At 58.0% G+C, this 15,308-nt stretch overlaps 1 protein-coding gene across 4 annotated transcripts in view; it reads right to left on the bottom strand.

The window, feature by feature from the left end:
* The window catches only part of smchd1 (structural maintenance of chromosomes flexible hinge domain containing 1), a 196,435-nt gene that overhangs the window by 172,427 nt on the left and 8,700 nt on the right, over positions 1 to 15,308 (bottom strand). For all 4 annotated transcript variants that reach the window (XM_069921732.1, XM_069921734.1, XM_069921733.1 and 1 more), the window contains exon 2: positions 13,726 to 13,801. In XM_069921732.1, coding sequence (XP_069777833.1) covers positions 13,726 to 13,801 — 76 coding nt within the window. The remainder of the gene's footprint in view (positions 1 to 13,725; positions 13,802 to 15,308) is intronic.

Here is a 15,308-nt window from a genome sequence, read left to right as displayed (position 1 = left end):
CAGAGAAGCCTCTGCGGAGACGTGCATCAGGACCATGGCCAGCCAGTGGATGGGTGATTCGGGGTCCCGGCGCACATCACCAGTGACAGGGGTGCCCAGTTCACATCCGCACTTTGGGCGCAGATGGTGAAACTCCTGGGGGTCAAATTCCACCACACCACGCCTACCACCCGCAGTCCAATGGGTTGGTGGAGAGGTTTCATCGGCACCTGAAGTCCACGCTCATGGCTAGACTCACCGGCCCCGATTGAGCATATAAACTACCGAGTCCTCCTCAGGATCAGGATGGTGCCCAAGGAGGACCTGCAAGCCTCGGCAGCGGAATTGGTATATGGCCCACAACCTGAGACTTCACCCGAGGACGCAAACATGCTGGCAGATCTCCACACGAGACTGGCCTCCCTGGCTCCCCCACCCCATCACGCCACGGCACCCAGCCTGTCCATCGCCCCAAAGAACTCTACTCTGCCCAGCTTGTGTTCGTCCGGAGAGGACCGCAGGCAGCACCACTACAGCACCCGTACGAGAGTCCATATAAGGTCCTCCACCAGTCAGGCAGAACCTTCACTCTGGACGTTGGGGGGAGGGTGGAGCTTTTCACGGTGGACTTGTTGCAACCAGTATAGATGGCCATGCCCAAGTGACAGGGCTGCCCGCCCAAGCGGCGGGACGCGTAGCCGGTTCTTGCGGGGGGGTTGTGTGGTGGCACATTCTCAGTCGAACCGGCCCCGCGTGTAATGCCACGTGGCGGAGCAGCCCTGGAAAGATGGCACTGTCGGGGGTTCTTCCTCACTCAAAACTCCCACTCAACGCGTGCCCCAGGCAGCAATTATGATGTCACCACGCATGTGGTGACTGAACCAACGTTGCCCTTAAAGGGGAACGCATAAAATTCAAATAAAAAGTCATGAACAACCCTCAATGTGGTGGCTGTGCTTTCTTCAGCTGAGCCCAGTGCCACAATGTCACACTTGTCTGCTCATTTTTCCAGCTGGTCCAGATCCCTCTACAAGCTTTATAAGCCTTCCCCACTGTCCACAACACCTTCAATATTTGTGTCATCAGCAAACTTGCTGATTCAATTTACATCATCATTCAGATCATTGATAAAGATGACAAACAACAATGGTCCCAGCACTGATTCCTGAGGCACACCACTAGTCACAGGCCTCAAGTCTAGGAACTAATTATCTAGCACCACTCTCTGGCTTCTCCCATCTAGCCAAATGTCGAATCCAGTTTACTACCTCACCATGAATACAGAATTTCTGAATCTCCCTGACTAACCTCCCATGTGGGACCTTGTCAAATGTCCATGTAGACAACAGCTACAGCCTTTCATCAACTTTCCTGGTAACTGTTACGTATCTAGACCAGCAGCAATATAAATTCTCCAAGATAATGATATCTTCAAAACAATAATTTTTATTAATAACTATTAATAACACTTCTTACTTAACTCTATACTTAATCCCACTATGTGCAAATATTTACGTGTGTGCGTGTGGCAGGCCTCAAAATCATTGCAGTTAGGCACTATTATAAAAGAATCAATTTTTAAAGTTTAGTCAGTTTTGTATTGAAACAGATTCTTTAAATTGTTGCTCAAAAGCAATTTTCATGTCTATTTGGAAGTCTCTTAAATGTTATGTCTACTAATGCCATTATTCCTGACAGTCTATTTCAGGCACTCTTCAAGATTTCAGATTCTTTTTTCATGTACACGAAATATACAGTTTTCATTTGTTTTGCGAGGCCTCAGATTTCTCAAAACTCTCAAAATTCTTGTAGAGTTGCTTTCAGAGAATTGTTTCTTCGCATGTATTATTTCCCCCTCTTGCATGGAGGTTACAGTACTTGTGATCTCTGCACGATGATCTCATAAACCCACCTAAGGGTTACATGAAGTGGCCGTGAAGAAATGGGCAGAGTGAAACTCTCCTCTTTCTCAAAGAGACAGTCGAAGTGGATCTTCCTTACTAATGATTTTGTTTATCTCCCATGGTAAAGAGAAAACACCAAGGACAGTACCCCTCTAACCAGAGGCTACTGTATTTCTGATCTCAGATGAAAACTAGTGACTGCAGTGAGTGAAAGCAACACAGAGTCGAGCAGGCTCTGGTTGAACTGTTTACTGTTTGAATCAGCGCGCGCTTAAGAACCTGCTCCCAGCAACTCCAGCATTTTGCGGGGTAGAAGTGATGTCGGCTTCTGGGCCCTTCAAGGGGTCAACAGAATCCTGTGTTTTAACCCATCCCCATTTAAATAATTCTACTTTCCAATAATTTACCTGCTACTGACGTTAGGCTCACCGTAGTATAATTTCCAGAATTACTTTTGGACCCTTTTTAAACAAAGTAAGAACATGAGCTACCTTCCAATCCTCTGGCACCACACACGTTTTAAATATTTCTGCCAGAGCCCCTGCAATTTCTGCACGAGCCTCCCTCAAGGCCAGATGCAGTATCTTATCAAGCTCTGGAATACATCCACCCTTATTTGTTTTAAGTTAGCAAGCACCTCCTCCACTTTATTCAGTGTAGGTTCCATGACCTCACTGCTTTTTTCACAACTTCCCTTAAATTTGTGCAAGTTTCCTGACTAAAAGCTGATGCAAAACATTGAAGATCTCCCTCATCTTTTCTGGTTCCATACATAGTCAACCACTCTGATCTTCAAGGGACAAATTTTGTCCTTTCCTATCATTTTCCTCTTAATATACCTGTAAAAACCCTTACAATTTTCTTCACATTTTCTGCCAAAGCACCCTTGTCTTCCTTTAGCTGTTCTAATTTCTTTCGAGATTTTTGCATTTTTATACCCCTCAAGTACCTTATTTTCTCCATTGTGCCTATACCTGTCATACACCTCTCCTTCCTAATCAATCCCCAATATTCCTCTAAAACCAAGGTTCCCTATGCATCTCAACTTTGCCTTTAATCCTGACTGGAACAATGAAACTCTACTCTCAAAATTTCACCTGTTGAACGTCTCCCATTTACTTCGCACAACCTTGCCAGAAAAACATACCAATCCATGCATTCTAGATTCTTCCTCATTTCCTCAACAAAATTGACCTTCACTAGTTTAAAACACTCAACCAGAGTATCAGACCTATCCTTCCCCATAATTAGCTTGAACTAATGACATTATGATTACTGGACACAAATGCTCCCCTACAAATATTTGAGTCACCTATCCTGCCTCATTCCCTAATAGGAGATCGCAGTATTGCACTCTCTCTCTCTCTCATTGGAACCTAGAATATATTAATTTAGAAAAGTTTTTCTGAACAAATGACAAACTCCAAGCCATCTTGCACTTTTTACAGTATGGGAGTCCCAGTCATTATGTAGAAAACCAAAATCTCCTATTATCACAAACTTTATCTTTCCTACAGCAGAGTCTTCTATCTCTACAGATTTACTCCCACAATTCTCACTGACTATTGGCGGGGGCCGGCAGGGCTCGCCGCCGGGGCTTCGCCGGCGGAACTCGCCGCCGGGGCACGCCGCCGGGGGCCGGCAGGGGCCGGCGGGGCACGCCGCCGGGGGCCGGCAGGGGCCGGCGGGGCCACGCCGCCGGGGCCGGCAGGGGCCGGCGGGGCACGCCGCCGGGGGCCGGCAGGGGCCGGCGGGGCACCGCCGCCGGGGGCCGGCAGGGGCCGGCGGGGCACGCCGCCGGGGGCCGGCAAGGGCCAGGCGGGGCACGCCGCCGGGGGGCCGGCAGGGGCCGGCGGGGCACGCCGCACGGGGGGGCCGGCAGGGGGCCGGCGGGGCACGCCGACCGGGGGCCGGCAGGGGCCGGCGGGGGCACGCCGCCGGTGGGGCCGGCAGGGGCCCGGCGGGGGCACGCCGCCGGAGGGGCCGGCAGGGGGGCCGGCGGGGCACGCCGCCGGGGGCCGGCAAGGGGCCGGCGGGGCACGCCGCCGGGGGCCGGCAGGGGCCGGCGGGGCACGCCGCCGGGGGCCGGCAAGGGGCCGGCGGGGCACGCCGCCGGGGGCGCTCGGCAGGGGCCGGCGGGGCACGCCGCCGGGGGCCGGCAGGGGCCGGCGGGGCACGCCGCCGGGGGGCCGGCAGGGGCCGGCGGGGCACGCCGCCGGGGGGCCGGCAGGGGGCCGGCGGGGCACGCCGCCGCGGGGCCGGCAGGGGCCGGCGGGGCACGGCCGCCGGGGGGCCGGCAGGGGCCGGCGGGGGCACGCCGCCGGGGGCCGGCAGGAGGGCCGGCGGGGCACGCCGCCGGGGGCCGGCAGGCGGCACGCCGCCGGGGGGCACGGCCGGGGGCCGGCGAGGGCACGCCGCCGGGGGCCGGCCGGGGCCGGCGGGGCTCGCCGCCGGGGGGCCGGCCGGGGCCGGCGGGGGCTCGCCGCCGAGGCCGGCCGCGGGGGCCGGCGGGGCTCGCCGCCGGGGGGCCGGCCGGGGCCGGCGGGGCTCGCCGCCGAGGGGGCCGGCGGGGCCAGGCGCGGCTCGGGCCGGTCACGCGGGGCCGGCGGGTGCCGCCTGCCGGGGTGGCCGGCCGGGGGCCGGCGGCGTGGCCGCGCGCGGGCCTCGCCCGCCGCGGGGGCCGGCCTGGGGCCGGCGGGGCTCGCCGCCGGGGGCCGGCGGGGCTCCGCCGCCGGGGGCCGGCGCGGGGCTCGCCTGCCGGGGGGCCGGCGGGGCTCGGCCGCCGGGGGCTCGGCGCGGGGCCTCGGCCGGGGGCCGGCGGGGCTCGCCGCCCGGGGGGCCGGCGGGGCTCGCCGCCGGGGGCCGGCGGGGGCACCGCCGCCGGGGCCCGGCCGGGGCCTCGCCGCCTCGTGGCCGGCCGGGGCATCGCGCCGGGGGCACGGCCGGGGCCGGCGGGGGCTCGGCCGCCGGGGGCGGCCAGGGGCCGGCGGGGCTCGCCGCCGGGGGGCCGGCCGGGGCCGGCGGGGCTCCGCCGCCGGGGAGGCAGGCAGGGGCCGGCGGGGCTCGCCGCCGGGGGGCAGGCAGGGGCCGGCCGGGGCTCGCCGCCGGGGGCAGGCAGGGGCCGGCGGGGGCTCGCCAGCCACGGGGGCAGGCAGGGGCCCGGCGGGGCTCGCCACCGGGGGGCAGGCAGGGGCCGGGCGGGGCTCCGCCACTCGGGGGCAGGCAGGGGCGCCGGCGGGGCTCGCCACCTGGGGGCAGGCAGGGGCCAGGCGGGGCTCGCCACCGGGGGCAGGCAGGGGCCGGCCGGGGGCTCGCCACCGGGGGGCAGGCAGGGGCCCGGCGGGGCTCGCCACCTGCGGGGGCAGGCAGGGGCCGGCGGGGCTCGCCACCGGGGGCAGGCAGGGGCCGGCGGGGCTCGCCACCGGGGCAGCAGGGGCCGGCGGGGCCCACAGGGGCAGGCAGGGGCCGGCGGGGCTCGCCACCGGGGGCAGGCAGGGGGCCGGCGGGGCTCGCCACCGGGGGCAGGCAGGGGCCGGCGGGGCTCGCCACCGGGGGCAGGCAGGGGCCGGCGGGGCTCGCCACCGGAGGGCAGGCAGGGGCCGGCGGGGCTCGCCACCGGGGGCAGGCAGGGGCCGGCGGGGCTCGCCACCGGGGGGCAGGCAGGGGGCCGGCGGGGGCTCGCCACCGGGGGCAGGCAGGGGGCCGGCGGGGCTCGCCACCGGGGGCAGGGGCAGGGGCCGGCGGGGCTCGCCACCGGGGCTGGCAGGGGGCGGCGGGGCTGGCCCGGGGGCAGGGCAGGGGCCGGCGGGGCTCGCCACCGGGGGCAGGCAGGGGCCGGCTGGGGGCTCGCCCACCGGGGGGCAGGCAGGGGCCGGCGGGGCTCGCCACCAGGGGGCAGGCAGGGGCCGGCGGGGGCTCGCCACCTAGGGGGGCAGGCAGGGGGCCGGCGGGGCTCGCCACCACGGGGGCAGGCAGGGGCCGGCGGGGCTCGCCACCGGGGGGCAGGCAGGGGGCCGGCGGGGCTCGCCACCGGGGGGCAGGCAGGGGCCGGCGGGGGCTCGCCACCGGGGGGCAGGCAGGGGGCCGGCGGGGCTCGCCACCAGGGGGCAGGCAGGGGCCGGCGGGGCTCGCCACCGGAGGGCAGGCAGGGGCCGGCGGGGCTCGCCACCGGGGGCAGGCAGGGGCCGGCGGGGCTCGCCACCGGGGGGCAGGCAGGGGCCCGGCGGGGCTCGCCACCAGGGGGCGAGGCAGGAGGGGCCGGCGGGGCTCGCGCACCGGGGGCAGGCAGGGGCCGGCGGGGCTCGCCACCGGGGGCAGGCAGGGGCCGGCGGGGCTCGCCACCGGTGGAGGCAGGCAGGGGCAGGCGGGGCTCGCCACCGGGGGCAGGCAGGGGCCGGCGGGGCTCGCTCACCGGGGCGGCAGGCAGGGGCCGGCGGGGCTCGCCACCTACGGGGGCAGGCAGGGGGCCGGCGGGAGCTCGCCACCGAGGGGCAGGCAGGGGCCGGCGGGGCTCGCCACCGGGGGCAGGCAAGGGGCCGGCGGGGCTTCGCCACCGGGGGCAGGCAGGCAGGCGGGAGCTCGTCACCGGGGGCAGGCAGGGGCCGGCGGGGCTCGTCACCGGGGGTAGGCAGGGGCCGGCGGGGCTCAGTCACCGGGGGTAGGCAGGGGGCCGGCGGGGCTCGTCACCGGGGGTAGGCAGGGGCCGGCGGGGCTCGTCACCGGGGGTAAGGCAGGGCCGGCGGCTGGCGTCACGTCACCGGGGGTAGTCAGAGGGGCCGGCGGGGCTCGTCACCGGGGGTAGGCAGGGGCCGGCGGGGCTCGTCACCAGGGGGTAGGCAGGGGCCGGCGGGGCTCGTCACCTGGGGTAGGCAGGGGCCGGCGGGGCTCGTCACCAGGGGGTAGGCAGGGGCCGGCGGGGCTCGTCACCGGGGGTAGGCAGGGGCCGGCGGGGCTCGTCACCGGGGTAGGCAGGCCGGGCGGCGGTGGCTCGTCACGGGGTAGGCAGGGGCCGGGCGGGGTTCGTCACCGGGGGTAGGCAGGGGCCGGCGGGGCTCGTCACCGGGGGTAGGCAGGGGCCGGCTGGGGCTCGTCACCGGGGGGTAGGCAGGGGCCGGTGGGGCTCGTCACCGGGGGTAGGCAGGGGCCGGCGGGGCTCGTCACCGAGGGGGTAGGCAGGGGCCGGCGGGGCTCGTCACCGGGGGGTAGGCAGGGGCCGGCGGGGCTCCGTCACCGGGGGTAGGCACAGGGGCCGGCGGGGGCTCGTCACCGGGGGTAGGCAGGGCCGGCGAGGCTTGTCAGTGGGGCAGGCTGGGGTCTGCTGGTGCAGGCTGGGACAGCCACACTGGGCCACTTCAGCCTTCAGGGCTGCTCTCTATGTTCTCAAAACGTGCAGATCGATGGCCGTCTTCCCTACCCATAATCCCCCAGGCTGCTGGAACTGTTCTGGGAACCATAGAGCAGTTTCAGCTGTGTGAGGGATTATGGGTAGGGATGACGGCCATTGCTCTGCCGCATATTTTTTTTTTTTGCTCTGCCGCATATTGATGACAGGTGGTGCTACAGCACCAGTCGCCCCACCTCTATTGGATATGGATGGTGCTATAAGTGTTTCTGGATATGAATGACTCGCTGAAGCAGCCCTTTAGGGCTGCCATCTGAAAGTTAATTTCCCACTTTTCGATCTGCTCCATAGCCGGACTCAAGGGAGAAGCCATACGTGAAATGGCCTTATAATACAACTCCTTGAGTGTGGCTATACTATTTCCGTTCTTCAGATACACTCATGTAGCCTCAGTAGATGAACCCTCTGGTCTGTCCTGCCTGAGCACAGGTGTGATATTTTCCGACGAACAATGTCACTCCTCCCCCTTACATTCCTTCCCTTCCCCACCATCACCCATTCTGTCACGTCTGAAACAACAGAAGCCCGGAACACTGAGATGTCAGTTTGCCTTCCCACCCCCACAACCAAGTTTCACTAATGGCCACAATGTCATAACTCCACATGCCACTCCACACTCCAAGCTAGTCTTCCTTTTCTACAATACTTCTTGCATGAAAATAGAGGCACCCAAGAACACTTCCACCACGTACAAACCTTTGACTTCTAACCCTACATTAAATTTTTTATCTTTTCCCTCTTCCACTCCCCTATCTGGTTTTGCACTTTGGTTCGCCTTTCCCTTCAAATCTAGTTTAAACCTCCAGATCACGATTTTCAAGTTTGTGACACTACTGCAGCCACAGACCCATGGGGTCCCAATGAGTTGCCATCATGCCCAATGTTCCTGTACGTTGAAACTGCCTCTAAAATGGGGAAAATTGTATTTTTTAAATAAAGCATTGAAGACCAGAGGAACATGTCCAAGATAGCAGTGTTCATGCACAACCCAGAACTTGTCAGTTAGATTCCTGGGAAGCAGCAGACCAGCGCAGGGTAGCAGACCGGGAGAACATTCATGGGCCCTCCACCCCCACAATAAAGGAGAAGCTTGGGAGGGGAGCACAGCAGTGGACCATATGAGGCTCAGAAGTTGCGGTGTGCCAGTGACGTATCAGGCCAGGAATCATGAAAGTGCCAATGGCAAGAAGGGATGCCAAAGGTCTCAGATCCTGACAGCTACTTCATCACTATGGAACCAGAGGCCGAATGATTTGAATGCCTCAGGCTCAGGGATGGATAGAAGACTGTGCAGCTATAAACATTATGACAGAACAAGATTCAGTGGCAGAGGTGGCAAGAACCTCAGTCACACAACATCTTTGAATGGATTCTTTTGCTTCTGTTTCTGGTCTTAATAGGGGTGCTGGTCTTAATAGGGGTGCTGGTCTTAATAGGGGTGCTGGTCTTAATAGGGGTGCTGGTCTTAATAGGGGTGCTGGTCTTAATAGGGGTGCTGGTCTTAATAGGGGTGCTGGTCTTAATAGGGGTGCTGGTCTTAATAGGGGTGCTGGTCTTAATAGGGGTGCTGGTCTTAATAGGGGTGCTGGTCTTAATAGGGGTGCTGGTCTTAATAGGGGTGCTGGTCTTAATAGGGGTGCTGGTCTTAATAGGGGTGCTGGTCTTAATAGGGGTGCTGGTCTTAATAGGGGTGCTGGTCTTAATAGGGGTGCTGGTCTTAATAGGGGTGCTGGTCTTAATAGGGGTGCTGGTCTTAATAGGGGTGCTGGTCTTAATAGGGGTGCTGGTCTTAATAGGGGTGCTGGTCTTAATAGGGGTGCTGGTCTTAATAGGGGTGCTGGTCTTAATAGGGGTGCTGGTCTTAATAGGGGTGCTGGTCTTAATAGGGGTGCTGGTCTTAATAGGGGTGCTGGTCTTAATAGGGGTGCTGGTCTTAATAGGGGTGCTGGTCTTAATAGGGGTGCTGGTCTTAATAGGGGTGCTGGTCTTAATAGGGGTGCTGGTCTTAATAGGGGTGCTGGTCTTAATAGGGGTGCTGGTCTTAATAGGGGTGCTGGTCTTAATAGGGGTGCTGGTCTTAATAGGGGTGCTGGTCTTAATAGGGGTGCTGGTCTTAATAGGGGTGCTGGTCTTAATAGGGGTGCTGGTCTTAATAGGGGTGCTGGTCTTAATAGGGGTGCTGGTCTTAATAGGGGTGCTGGTCTTAATAGGGGTGCTGGTCTTAATAGGGGTGCTGGTCTTAATAGGGGTGCTGGTCTTAATAGGGGTGCTGGTCTTAATAGGGGTGCTGGTCTTAATAGGGGTGCTGGTCTTAATAGGGGTGCTGGTCTTAATAGGGGTGCTGGTCTTAATAGGGGTGCTGGTCTTAATAGGGGTGCTGGTCTTAATAGGGGTGCTGGTCTTAATAGGGGTGCTGGTCTTAATAGGGGTGCTGGTCTTAATAGGGGTGCTGGTCTTAATAGGGGTGCTGGTCTTAATAGGGGTGCTGGTCTTAATAGGGGTGCTGGTCTTAATAGGGGTGCTGGTCTTAATAGGGGTGCTGGTCTTAATAGGGGTGCTGGTCTTAATAGGGGTGCTGGTCTTAATAGGGGTGCTGGTCTTAATAGGGGTGCTGGTCTTAATAGGGGTGCTGGTCTTAATAGGGGTGCTGGTCTTAATAGGGGTGCTGGTCTTAATAGGGGTGCTGGTCTTAATAGGGGTGCTGGTCTTAATAGGGGTGCTGGTCTTAATAGGGGTGCTGGTCTTAATAGGGGTGCTGGTCTTAATAGGGGTGCTGGTCTTAATAGGGGTGCTGGTCTTAATAGGGGTGCTGGTCTTAATAGGGGTGCTGGTCTTAATAGGGGTGCTGGTCTTAATAGGGGTGCTGGTCTTAATAGGGGTGCTGGTCTTAATAGGGGTGCTGGTCTTAATAGGGGTGCTGGTCTTAATAGGGGTGCTGGTCTTAATAGGGGTGCTGGTCTTAATAGGGGTGCTGGTCTTAATAGGGGTGCTGGTCTTAATAGGGGTGCTGGTCTTAATAGGGGTGCTGGTCTTAATAGGGGTGCTGGTCTTAATAGGGGTGCTGGTCTTAATAGGGGTGCTGGTCTTAATAGGGGTGCTGGTCTTAATAGGGGTGCTGGTCTTAATAGGGGTGCTGGTCTTAATAGGGGTGCTGGTCTTAATAGGGGTGCTGGTCTTAATAGGGGTGCTGGTCTTAATAGGGGTGCTGGTCTTAATAGGGGTGCTGGTCTTAATAGGGGTGCTGGTCTTAATAGGGGTGCTGGTCTTAATAGGGGTGCTGGTCTTAATAGGGGTGCTGGTCTTAATAGGGGTGCTGGTCTTAATAGGGGTGCTGGTCTTAATAGGGGTGCTGGTCTTAATAGGGGTGCTGGTCTTAATAGGGGTGCTGGTCTTAATAGGGGTGCTGGTCTTAATAGGGGTGCTGGTCTTAATAGGGGTGCTGGTCTTAATAGGGGTGCTGGTCTTAATAGGGGTGCTGGTCTTAATAGGGGTGCTGGTCTTAATAGGGGTGCTGGTCTTAATAGGGGTGCTGGTCTTAATAGGGGTGCTGGTCTTAATAGGGGTGCTGGTCTTAATAGGGGTGCTGGTCTTAATAGGGGTGCTGGTCTTAATAGGGGTGCTGGTCTTAATAGGGGTGCTGGTCTTAATAGGGGTGCTGGTCTTAATAGGGGTGCTGGTCTTAATAGGGGTGCTGGTCTTAATAGGGGTGCTGGTCTTAATAGGGGTGCTGGTCTTAATAGGGGTGCTGGTCTTAATAGGGGTGCTGGTCTTAATAGGGGTGCTGGTCTTAATAGGGGTGCTGGTCTTAATAGGGGTGCTGGTCTTAATAGGGGTGCTGGTCTTAATAGGGGTGCTGGTCTTAATAGGGGTGCTGGTCTTAATAGGGGTGCTGGTCTTAATAGGGGTGCTGGTCTTAATAGGGGTGCTGGTCTTAATAGGGGTGCTGGTCTTAATAGGGGTGCTGGTCTTAATAGGGGTGCTGGTCTTAATAGGGGTGCTGGTCTTAATAGGGGTGCTGGTCTTAATAGGGGTGCTGGTCTTAATAGGGGTGCTGGTCTTAATAGGGGTGCTGGTCTTAATAGGGGTGCTGGTCTTAATAGGGGTGCTGGTCTTAATAGGGGTGCTGGTCTTAATAGGGGTGCTGGTCTTAATAGGGGTGCTGGTCTTAATAGGGGTGCTGGTCTTAATAGGGGTGCTGGTCTTAATAGGGGTGCTGGTCTTAATAGGGGTGCTGGTCTTAATAGGGGTGCTGGTCTTAATAGGGGTGCTGGTCTTAATAGGGGTGCTGGTCTTAATAGGGGTGCTGGTCTTAATAGGGGTGCTGGTCTTAATAGGGGTGCTGGTCTTAATAGGGGTGCTGGTCTTAATAGGGGTGCTGGTCTTAATAGGGGTGCTGGTCTTAATAGGGGTGCTGGTCTTAATAGGGGTGCTGGTCTTAATAGGGGTGCTGGTCTTAATAGGGGTGCTGGTCTTAATAGGGGTGCTGGTCTTAATAGGGGTGCTGGTCTTAATAGGGGTGCTGGTCTTAATAGGGGTGCTGGTCTTAATAGGGGTGCTGGTCTTAATAGGGGTGCTGGTCTTAATAGGGGTGCTGGTCTTAATAGGGGTGCTGGTCTTAATAGGGGTGCTGGTCTTGGTCTTAATAGGGGTGCTGGTCTTGGTCTTAATAGGGGTGCTGGTCTTGGTCTTAATAGGGGTGCTGGTCTTGGTCTTAATAGGGGTGCTGGTCTTGGTCTTAATAGGGGTGCTGGTCTAGTGGCATCTCTCATCATCTTTACTGGGCAAAACAAAGTGTATATTTCGTGTACATGATAAAAGAATCTGAAATCTTTAAGAGTGCCTGAAATAGACTGTCAGGAATAATGGCATTAGTAGAAATAACATTTAAGAGACTTCCAAATAGACATAAAAATGCAAGGTATAGAGGGATACATATCATGTACAAGCTACAAATTCTGAGTACAAGTTAGACATCCAGTTCAGCACAAATACGGGCCAAAAGCTTGTTCTTTACGAAGCAGAAGTGGATTTTATCAATGTCTGACTTAGCTGAGAGAGTGTTCCTTACAGAAAATGATCTTGTGAATTTTTATTGCTTGAGGAAGTCCATGGGATTCCAAGTCCATGGGATTCCAAGTCCATGGGATTCCAAGTCCATGGGATTCCAAGTCCATGGGATTCCAAGTCCATGGGATTCCAAGTCCATGGGATTCCAAGTCCATGGGATTCCAAGTCCATGGGATTCCAAGTCCATGGGATTCCAAGTCCATGGGATTCCAAGTCCATGGGATTCCAAGTCCATGGGATTCCAAGTCCATGGGATTCCAAGTCCATGGGATTCCAAGTCCATGGGATTCCAAGTCCATGGGATTCCAAGTCCATGGGATTCCAAGTCCATGGGATTCCAAGTCCATGGGATTCCAAGTCCATGGGATTCCAAGTCCATGGGATTCCAAGTCCATGGGATTCCAAGTCCATGGGATTCCAAGTCCATGGGATTCCAAGTCCATGGGATTCCAAGTCCATGGGATTCCAAGTCCATGGGATTCCAAGTCCATGGGATTCCAAGTCCATGGGATTCCAAGTCCATGGGATTCCAAGTCCATGGGATTCCAAGTCCATGGGATTCCAAGTCCATGGGATTCCAAGTCCATGGGATTCCAAGTCCATGGGATTCCAAGTCCATGGGATTCCAAGTCCATGGGATTCCAAGTCCATGGGATTCCAAGTCCATGGGATTCCAAGTCCATGGGATTCCAAGTCCATGGGATTCCAAGTCCATGGGATTCCAAGTCCATGGGATTCCAAGTCCATGGGATTCCAAGTCCATGGGATTCCAAGTCCATGGGATTCCAAGTCCATGGGATTCCAAGTCCATGGGATTCCAAGTCCATGGGATTCCAAGTCCATGGGATTCCAAGTCCATGGGATTCCAAGTCCATGGGATTCCAAGTCCATGGGATTCCAAGTCCATGGGATTCCAAGTCCATGGGATTCCAAGTCCATGGGATTCCAAGTCCATGGGATTCCAAGTCCATGGGATTCCAAGTCCATGGGATTCCAAGTCCATGGGATTCCAAGTCCATGGGATTCCAAGTCCATGGGATTCCAAGTCCATGGGATTCCAAGTCCATGGGATTCCAAGTCCATGGGATTCCAAGTCCATGGGATTCCAAGTCCATGGGATTCCAAGTCCATGGGATTCCAAGTCCATGGGATTCCAAGTCCATGGGATTCCAAGTCCATGGGATTCCAAGTCCATGGGATTCCAAGTCCATGGGATTCCAAGTCCATGGGATTCCAAGTCCATGGGATTCCAAGTCCATGGGATTCCAAGTCCATGGGATTCCAAGTCCATGGGATTCCAAGTCCATGGGATTATCTGATTCATGAGGCAAGTATCTGAAGTGTCCTATTAATAGCAAGATAAAATAAACTTACCAAAGTTTTGACTTTTGATTTCTTTCCTATTTGTTGTCGTAATTACAAAGGTTTTTCCTCCCTCAATGTCAAAAGCCTGAAAAAAAAAATACAAAAGATGCATCTTCCATTCAACAAACTGACCAAATACATGAAAGTCTACACAATGCTACAATTGCCAATGCAATGCCAGGGCTTTCAATCACAAACTCTGGATCTACACCACTATGTCAGTTATAGAGATGAAATGGAAAAGAAAATTCACCAAGCCTCTTCTGGACCCATCCAAAGACCAAGGAGAAATTGGTAGAAACCTGGCATTTGTTCAACATACATCATACAAAATTATACCTCTGGCAACATTTCTTCACCCTATCCACTCCACTGAAGCATACTTACATGGTGAGGGGGAAAGGTCCATGGCAGAAGCAAAAACATTTGTTTAACACAATATTACCAAGATGCTCTCACATACAAAATACTTTTTTGAATATTTTCTTTCATTAAAGTTCTCATCCACAATGCAGTCAATTACAAGGTTGTAAATCATACATCAAATATTAAATCATATATACATTACATTGTGTTTGATCTGCCTGCCCACTCACCCCCTCCCCCAAAAGAAAAACTTAGGAAATATTAGAATAGCTTTAGCAAAAATAAAGTGATGATTACCCTAGAAGTACTTTTTAAAAAATATTTTACTTAAAATTTATAAAACAATAAAAAGCATATATCACATTGTTACAAATAATTGATTGAATACATGTTGAACTATATAGATGGAAAATAAAGAAAAACTACAAACTGAAAACCCATCTAAACCCCCCGCCTACCCCCAACCCCCCGCCTACCCCCAACCCCCCGCCTACCCCCAACCCCCCGCCTACCCCCAACCCCCCGCCTACCCCCAACCCCCCGCCTACCCCCAACCCCCCGCCTACCCCCAACCCCCCGCCTACCCCCAACCCCCCGCCTACCCCCAACCCCCCGCCTACCCCCAACCCCCCGCCTACCCCCAACCCCCCGCCTACCCCCAACCCCCCGCCTACCCCCAACCCCCCGCCTACCCCCAACCCCCCGCCTACCCCCAACCCCCCGCCTACCCCCAACCCCCCGCCTACCCCCAACCCCCCGCCTACCCCCAACCCCCCGCCTACCCCCAACCCCCCGCCTACCCCCAACCCCCCGCCTACCCCCAACCCCCCGCCTACCCCCAACCCCCCGCCTACCCCCAACCCCCCGCCTACCCCCAACCCCCCGCCTACCCCCAACCCCCCGCCTACCCCCAACCCCCCGCCTACCCCCAACCCCCCGCCTACCCCCAACCCCCCGCCTACCCCCAACCCCCCGCCTACCCCCAACCCCCCGCCTACCCCCAACCCCCCGCCTACCCCCAACCCCCCGCCTACCCCCAACCCCCCGCCTACCCCCAACCCCCCGCCTACCCCCAACCCCCCGCCTACCCCCAACCCCCCGCCTACCCCCAACCCCCCGCCTACCCCCAACCCCCCGCCTACCCCCAACCCCCCGCCTACCCCCAACCCCCCGCCTACCCCCAACCCCCCGCCTACCCCCAACCCCCCGCCTACCCCCAACCCCCC

This window comes from Narcine bancroftii, chromosome 2 (assembly GCF_036971445.1).
Source record: "Narcine bancroftii isolate sNarBan1 chromosome 2, sNarBan1.hap1, whole genome shotgun sequence".
NCBI lineage: Eukaryota > Metazoa > Chordata > Chondrichthyes > Torpediniformes > Narcinidae > Narcine > Narcine bancroftii.
Note: the sequence above shows the minus strand (reverse complement) of the source record. Positions and strands in the feature narration are given on the sequence as shown.